The following is a 9,097-nucleotide window of genomic DNA, read 5'->3' as shown; positions in this document are numbered from 1 at the left end:
GGCAGACTCCCGCCGCAGCGACCCAAGCGCACGCCCCGCGACAACCCCCCCCATCATGGCTAAGCCAAAGTGGCATAGAGTACAAAGTATGTCCCCGATGTCATCCGCCGGCTGATGAACTGGCAATCTGGCCTCACCAGCAATGGCCAGGGCCGCTACATGAGGCGTATGGGGATGCAACGGCACAGGGTGGTAGTAGGCACTGGTTTAGCCGTGGAGAGGGCTGGGCTCCTGAGAGAGGGGGGAGCGTGACAGCTGTTGCCGCTGTTAGGTGATGAAAAAGAAGGAGAAGAGTTGGACCCAGGATTTAAAATTAGAGACAAGAAGAGAACCAAAAAAAAAAAAAAAAGCAAGGGTTGTGTTTGAGCGTGTGGACATGTTCTAGGTTAATATGTGGCCGATAGAGGCAGACTCACAGTGAACTGCAATCATGTAATAAGCATGGTCAAAAATCCACATGCATATAGTCTTATAGGATTACACACACAGAAGAGATACAGTCCCCCGCTTCAGCACCAAGGACAGCGGACATGATGCCCCGTCCATTAACGCCCTGCATCCAAGCTAATCTTCAACCTATGCGCAAACCATCTGCTGCATTTTATTACATTATATCACTAGATCACAATAACAGCAGTCTACGTAGCACCCATAACTCTGCAGGACAGTGGGAAATGCACTTTCCTCTGCCTGCACGCCATCTAGTGCCAACACTGCTTCTAATGCGCGATGGTTGCGATGATGAGTGAGAGAAAAACCAAATATCTACAGTATATCAAGTCAAGGTGTTGTCACCAAAAGAAGCATGCTGAAGTGTCCCGGTTCTGATATCCCGGGTACAGACATCACAAGGTCCCTACCTCCGAGCTGTCCGCCTCCGCCATCTTCCGCCGTAGCAGCAAACAAGCGACGCAATGCCTCAATCCCAGTAAGCCGGCGAGATTTTAGGCTACAACTCTTTTTAAGTGTACGGAGGATGGGAAATATTTACAGAAATGGTGCTCTAAGCCACCGAATATGTGGCCGGGATCCACAAAGTAAGATGAATGTCATAATAATTAAAATAAAATATAATAATAAATATAATCCGTGTGGGGTATCACAGTTTTCCAGCAAATTAATACATCCTGGAAAAGTTGTTAAATGATTTGCGCAAGATGAAACGTACAGACCTAGTGTGGATGGGATCAGGTTGTTTTTAGTGGAGGACTCGAGAGATGGCAGGAGACGGCTTGGAGAGGCTGTGCTGCGACTATAAAAAAAAAAAAAAAAAAACAAAAAGGTTGTAGGTTCAATCCCAGCAGGAGTCCGCGTGTCCATTAACACCCGCGCGCACCGTTCAGATGTCCTCGAGCAAGACGTTGATGTCCTACCTGCTCGCTCATTTTTTTATTCATTTTCATTTTTTATAATAAAATCAGAGTAACCGAGAAAATGGTCCAAAAAAGTGTCAAACCACCACACACACACACACACACACACACCACACACAAAGGCACACATGCGCACTAGAGCCAAAACTCCACGCCAGGAAAAAAAAAAAAGAAAAAAAAAAAGAAGAAGCTTCTCTTTTTTCTTTTACTTAGAACACTCTCAGTAAGTCGCCCAATTCCCTGCCTTCGCATGCGTCTTAGAAAGTCCTTTGCGTATAGTCCCGAGGGGTTTCCTAGAGAGAAAGTTAAAGGGGGGGGTTCAACTGCGCGTTACACACACGAGCTCCCCCCCGAACGACATGAAAAAGCCTCGTGACAAAAATATCATAACAACATTCAAAAATGAGAGATGAATAAATCCCTCTGCTCCCAAAGGCAGATGCCTCGGCACACTAGACTTTCCCACAGAAGCAGAAAGAAAACCAGCTTCTCCAAGCGACCAATGAGCTCCTCAGCCACCCGCTTATATAACATAGGTGTTTATTTTACCACGATATTATCATTTTTATCTATCTGATAATGTTCTTTCTTAGGTTAAATTAAAGTAGGGGATGTCACATTTACAGGTTTGCATACAGCATTCATTAAATGTAACGCTGTCACAGGTGTGCAGTTAAATGAATCCAACTCCAGCCAATCAGAGGCGGGACCACTTGTACTCGAACGATCAGGACCTGTAAAGAGCCAATGAGCTTCAACGACACATATTTTACTAATGTTGTAGTTACATGTTAGTTAAGAGGAATTAAACAATCTTTCATAGTCATGTTATACAGAAACCTCTATGGTAACTTTGCTATCCTCAGTCAAAATTACTATTCACCTCACAGATGAAGTATAGAAATATTATTGTATATTAAAAGGTAAATCACACTGTCATCCTTGGTATTAATAGTAAAATATATGGCTATTTATTCTCTAACTAAAACTATTACTTGTTACTCCAGATTAGGATTGCATACATTGTTGTAGACTTTGCACAGAAGGCCAATATCAAGCAAAATGTGCCTCAAGTGACTGCAGTGTCCTACTATTATTAATGCAGCAATCCCAGCTAGAAATTCTTGTACCCTAAATATTCACAGAACGTACCTACTGGTATAAGGACATCACGCCAGGTCCCCAACCACGTTCTCAAAACATCATACAGTAACTGCACCCTAATATGTTCCCTAACGTCCCACAAATTAGTTAAGATGAATATATATCAATATCAAATGTGTATACTCATTGCAGAATGTCAGTGTCATGTTATTGTATGATTGAATTATTAAATGTCCTTTTAATGTCAATAAAGGGATGTTTAGGGAACATGTAGAAGCCAAAGGGAACATCAGATATAATGGTTCCCTGAATATTTCCAGAACACCGAAACGTTTAGGGGGATAATTTACTATCTGACATTCTCTCTAGGTCTCTACATGTTCCCATAAGGTTTGCAGACCCTTTAGTGATTATAACAACATAATAACATGACACTGACAGGGGTCATTCTGCATATTGAGTATCTTTACTTTTAATACTTTAAGTATATTTTGTTTTGTTTACTTTTTTAAATATTATTTTTATCTTATGTGGTTGCTGCTTGTTTGTTTCACTGAACTTATCCTATAGAAAAATAATCATTACCTTCACCCCCTAAAATAAAATTAAAAAAAAGCTAGGTGTGAGTGGATTCTCACACTTCTGACAGGAAACTCAAATCTGTACTTACTAAAATGTAATCATTGCTAAGAATAAATCATACACCATTTGTAGCGTACTGAGAATAATGAAAAGAAAAGGACCCTGTCTGCACTCTTTCTAGAGTTGAAAATTTTCAACATGCCTCTGTCCGTCATCCCAATCACTGAGGTCACACAGGTGCTATTTCATTGGCTGCTCATGGCAAAACACCTGCTGGCAAAACACCATCCACTGATTTTGGTGTGCAACAGGTGAGAGCGGTGATTGGCCATTTTAAAACTTTTTCCAGGAGTCCGCCAATATTCACTGCCCTCTCCTGGTGCCATTTTAGGTCTCAATCCTCTGTTTTACGTCCATAGAGCAAATTACACTCATCAACTTATAAACATTCATTGTAAATTTTTGATTTCCGCCAGTTAACTCATTGTTATGTCTGCATCACGTTACTTACTCCCTCACTCGTTCACACTGTATCAAAGGAAACACACAAGATATTTGTCACTAAAGAAAAATAAGCTCGTGTCCCATTAATGAATCTAAATACAATGAAACACCAGGTTTTAGTCACAATTCGGATGAGCTCCATCAGTGGTGCTAAGAACATCGGCCCACGCATCATACTCGAGGATAATGTGTACATCCACTCACACACACACACACCACACACACACACACACACACACACACACCACACACACACACACACACAAAAATCAATGTGGGGGGCAGGAGCACAAGGCAGGAGTCAGGAGTGAAATCAGTGGGCAGACTACTATTGATAGATTTACAAGCCTCAAAGAAAATGAATGACATAATAAGAACGTTTCAGTGCTATTATACAGCTAAATTGTAAAGACTGCATAGAGGCCTCACAAGGCACAGACTTCTAGCAAGAAGCTTTGTAGTTAGATGTATTTTTGATGAAGGTCACAAGTTCAAACCCCTTTTCATCGTCGTCTTGTGTCTCTAGTATAAAATGTGTACATGCATTATGTGGTCTAAAAAGTATACATACCTGGAAGATAAGTGTTGCTTAAGGTCTGTATATACCTAAGTGTATGTATTTTTTTGGGCAGTACATCACGAGATGTACTAGGAAGCCATTAAACTCACATTATGCCAGATTTAATAAGTTACGCACACAATAATAATAGTTGACAGTGCTTCAAGGTAGGAATGACATGATGAAATCAGTCTATGTTGGAACTAAATCTCAACTTTCCTTATTTTATCGCCGTTTGGCAGTTTCGTGAGGCGATTTAGGAACAGTGCATGGTGCTTTCAGCTGGAATGCTAAGCCAGCATGCTGACGTGCTCACAGTGACAAAGCAACATGTTCATGTTTAGCAGATTATTGTATATTATGTTCACCATCGCATTTATGAGTTACACAGACTGTGATGTTTAAATGCTTCACAGCCCGAGTTAATATTTGACAGAGCTTCTAGGTATGAAGACACGAGGACATCAGTCTAGATGTGAGTTTTTATTTACACACACAACAACTTGTGAATTACAAGAAATCAATTAAATCAAGAATTTAGACACACTTTGTTTTTTTTTCTAGTATTGTACATTTCTGTACACCTGCATTTGGTAAAGACAGGAATGTTACACTTTACTGCATGAAACATGTTTAAACTTTTAAAGGTGTGCATGCAAAAGCAACAAATATTGTACAAAGTATCATTACACTACATCATGATGAAGTCATTGGTAACCTAATCTATTTTAATACAGCAACATCAGATAAAATGGAAGTGAAACCTTCATTTAGTCACTTCACATCTACATGTGGAAGTTGCGGTTTATGTTTTTAAGCAGATTTTTTCAGCAATTATTAAACAACTAAGTTTAACTTTTATGTGGTTTCTAAAGATGACAAACCAGTCTGTTTAAGTTACAGCTGTTATGACGAGAGGCGCAGAGTTATAGAGGTTGAAGTTGGATAGAGTTCTCTGTAAAGTGGCAGTCAGTGAAGAATAGATATGTGATTTAGAAATCACATCATAGAAAGAAACCACTCCTGTTATAGTCCACAAAGATGCCCACCTTCTCAAGTTTTTTTTTCAGTGTGATTTTATAATTTTGTTGTGTAGACTTAGATGCACTATATATGCCCCCTTTAAGACCAATGGTCCAGAATCCATTTTCAACTGACAGAGTTAAGTTCTTCTTTCGTTAAACTGACTCTCTGACACTCCAATGATCCACTAGTACTTCTTCCACTTGCACCTCATAGTAAAACTTCCCTGTTGTGAACCCTCCTTGTCAAAACCTCTGGAAACCATTCAAATCTCTTTGGATTGTTGGGAAGACTCGTTTGTGTCCCAGCTATCACTTGTTTCCAGCCTGGCTAGGACAAGTGAGCAATATGCTGTGCAGGGTCAAAAGTCAAGTCCACGGCATGTTCTCTCATTTTTCATTTTGATCTCAGGAAGCTCTTCCATTAGTTCATCAACTCTGTGTTTCAGTTGGGTGACAGCATCTCTCACTGCCTCAAAAGACAGATCACGGTGAACTCCAGTGTTTGGTCCAGTCTTGTTTTAAAGGAGAACACAAGTTTGGAAGCTCTGGAGAAATTGAGGGTGATCCTAAGACTGTGACAGCTGCTCCAGCTGGCTGCTTCTGCTTTTGAGCTCGGTGACTTCCATCTTCAGTTCTGTGAGGAAACCTTCAGCCTTTTGCTTTGTTGCTGCGTACCTCTCCTCAATCACCTCAACAAGCTCGACCGGCATCTCTGAATGGAGGAGATCAATTCATGCACACTGGCTTCTTTCTCTTTCTTAGCTTTATCAACCGAGTTTCCAATTTCAGCAATATTGTTGGACCGTGATTGTATCATCTTTTGGATATTTGCCATTGCTGCATCTTTTTTTGACATCACTGCTTCATATTCTTCCTCAAGTGGGACAACACTGTGACCCTTGTGATTGTCTGTGATACATAAGGCACAGATACAGGCCTGCTCAGTCCTACAGTACAGTTCTGTCATCTTGTTGTGTGTCTTGCACATTTATCATCGAGATTCTTCACAGGGTTTAAATAATGTGTGGCTCTTGAGACCAGCAACTCCCGATGTGGCTCAAGGTGCACTTCACAGAAAGAAGCTAGACACACTCAAGCGGATTTAACAGCCTGTTTTATCTCAGAGCAGATCACAAGAACGTCAGCTGTTTCAGGAAGTTGAGGCCTGGAGTCGAAGCTTTGACTCGAACTAATGTCTTAAAGTCAGCAGCTAACTCAGACACGACAGTGTTGACTTGGAGTTCAGGTCTTGGATCAAATACCCTTTTGCAGATTGGACACTGGCAAATGTCATTGCTGTCCCAATACTTATGGATACATGCACTGCAGAAGGTGTGTCCACATGGCGTTGAGACTGGTTTAGTGAACACATCCAGGCACACAGAACACAGGAACTTGTCCTCTGACAGCAGACTGATCGCAGATGCCATATCTGGATATTAATTAATAAATCAAATAAATTAGAACAATTATAATTCAACTCAGTGGACTGCATGAAATACAAATATAATTAGAACAATTATAATTCAACTCAATAGACTGAATGGTCTGTTAAAACAGGATATCTATGTCTTATTTTGTCATGTGTGACAAGAAACACATTAAAGTAAGGATACAATTTAAATACATTGTCTTTCCTACCTGTAAAGTCGAAAGATTTAAAAGCAGCTGTGCAAAAAACTCAATCCAACTCGTCGTTTCCAAGTTTGCTTGTTGAGTTTCGTTTCAGCAAGATGACGTGGTAAATGACTCCTCCCCTGCTCTGACGTCATCTTCCTGGTCAAATTTAACTCTTCAGACTCCACTACAAGAGCCTATGTGTTAAAGATACACTCACCAGTTTTATTATTGACAAATATCACCTCCAAATATTAGTTTACAGCTCATTGTAGAAGTTATAGTCTTTATGTATGGTATAGACGTTTGGGGATGCTCCAGTGATTTTTACCAGGTATATTTCCATGTCGTTCTCATCATATATCAAGAAGAAGGAGAGATAATGTTATTACAATAAGTAAAACAAAGTATACAATAACTCGTGAGGCTATTTAGGCAAAGTGCACTTTCACCTAAAATGCTAACATCAGTAATTGTTTTATCATGTTCACCATTTTAATAACAATATGTTACGTTTATGAGTTACACACACATTAACAGACAAGAGATGTTCAAATGCTTCACGGCTCGAGTTTTATATGTGACAAGAGCTTCTAGGTATGAACGCACGAGGACATCAGTCTAGATGTGAAGTTTTATTTACACACATCTTCAAACGCACAAAGCTTTGAATTTCAAGTCACTGTGAGTTACAAGAAATCAACTAAATAAAGACTTTTATACACACTTGTGTGTGTCCTTTCCAGTACTGTACATTATCGAGCACACCTCCATCTAAAATAAATCACAGGGGGGGGGGGGGGGGGGGGGGGCAAAAAAAAAGAAGAAAAAAAAAAAAAAAAAAGTCAGAAAAAGTAAGTGGGTAATAGTAAGAACAAGGAAGTGATGTGTAAGAAAGCACTGGTTTGAAAACGAAGGGAATAGGGTAAACAGAAAAAAACATATTTAAAAGCATGGGGATTTAGAGCGAGGGGAGGAAGATAAAGACAGATGCAAGAGACAAAAAGCAGATATTTTAACAATGTAAAAGAACGAAAGGAGAGGAGAGAAAATGGAGTAAATTTACGCTAGAGAGAAACAATATCAAAACAAACTACAGAATATTACTATAAGTACAGTTTAAATTGCGATCTACACATGTGAAGCAAGTAAGAAAATGAGGCAGAAAAGAATACGATACAAATAAAGAAAATAGTAAGGAATAGTAACAAACATCTTTTATAATTACGATGGCAAGATAGAAAAACATATGTTCAATACAAAAATGACGACAAAGAAAGAAGCTAAAAATAATGATTAGCCAAGTAATAACATGATGAAAAAAAGATATAAGCTGTTAAATTATTTAAGCAGAAAAAATTATGACTCCAAGAAATGAATAATTATGAGAGACCAGCGTTAACTGTTTGACGTGGTCCTTAAAGATAAACAAAGCTCAAGTGTGTTTGTGAGTTACAAAGAAGTGTTAAAAGAAAAGAAAAAAAAAAAAATGAGAGGGGCAGAGTTTGTTCCATACATGTTTTTCTTGCAGGAGAAGTATGGATAGAGTTTCTCTGTAAGTGGCGTAGACAGACAAGAAGAGACTGAAGAGAATAGATATGTGATTTGAAATCACATCATAGAAGAAACCACTCCCTTGTTGATAGTCCCCCAAAGATGCCCAACTTCTCAATTTTTTCTTTCAGTGTGAGGTTTATACTTTGTTTTGTTAGACCTGCTGTGCGTATATATACCCCATCAGCCCAATTTGGGGTCCAGTAGCCACTTTTAACTGACGAGGTGCATCCATCTTTCTATTTACTGACTCTCTGACCACCCGCAAACCCATTGAGTACTTCCTTCCACGTGCACTCATATAAAACTTCCCTGTGTGAACCACGCCTTTGTAAAACCTCTGGACACACCTCAAATCTCTTTCGATATTTTGGGAAGACTCTGTTGTCTGTCTCTCCATCTATCACCTGTTTTTCCATCCTGGCTTAGGAAGGGTGGCAAAGTATGCTGTTATGACAGGCAAAAAGGTCAATCCGGAGGCATGCAGTCCTCTCAGCTTAGTTTACATAAAATATTTGCATATCAATCCGGAAGCTCATAGAATACCAAATTAGTTCTCAACTCGTTGTGTTCAGTTGGGTTACAAGACTCGCCTCAGACTGCGACGGAAATCAAAAGACAGAATCCTGTGACACCAGTGTTGGTGCCAGTCCTTTGTTAGTAAAGGAGACCACAATTAAATGGGAAGACTGCTGGAGAAAAATGATGGTGATCCTAGCAGAACATGTGACAAAGCTGGACAATCCACTGGCTAGCTTCTGGCTTTGAGCTCGGTAGAC

At 39.7% G+C, this 9,097-nt stretch overlaps 1 protein-coding gene across 1 annotated transcript in view; it reads right to left on the bottom strand.

Moving 5' to 3' along the window:
• The window catches only part of LOC113744014 (zinc finger protein RFP-like), an 11,262-nt gene extending 4,685 nt beyond the window's left edge, over positions 1-6,577 (bottom strand). The window contains exons 1-2 of the mRNA XM_027272441.1: positions 6,466-6,577; positions 6,164-6,203 (exon numbers count right to left, since the gene is read on the bottom strand). Coding sequence (XP_027128242.1) covers positions 6,164-6,203; positions 6,466-6,577 — 152 coding nt within the window. The remainder of the gene's footprint in view (positions 1-6,163; positions 6,204-6,465) is intronic.
• Positions 6,578-9,097: the final 2,520 nt, after the last annotated feature.

This window comes from Larimichthys crocea, chromosome XX (assembly GCF_000972845.2).
Source record: "Larimichthys crocea isolate SSNF chromosome XX, L_crocea_2.0, whole genome shotgun sequence".
NCBI lineage: Eukaryota > Metazoa > Chordata > Actinopteri > Sciaenidae > Larimichthys > Larimichthys crocea.
Note: the sequence above shows the minus strand (reverse complement) of the source record. Positions and strands in the feature narration are given on the sequence as shown.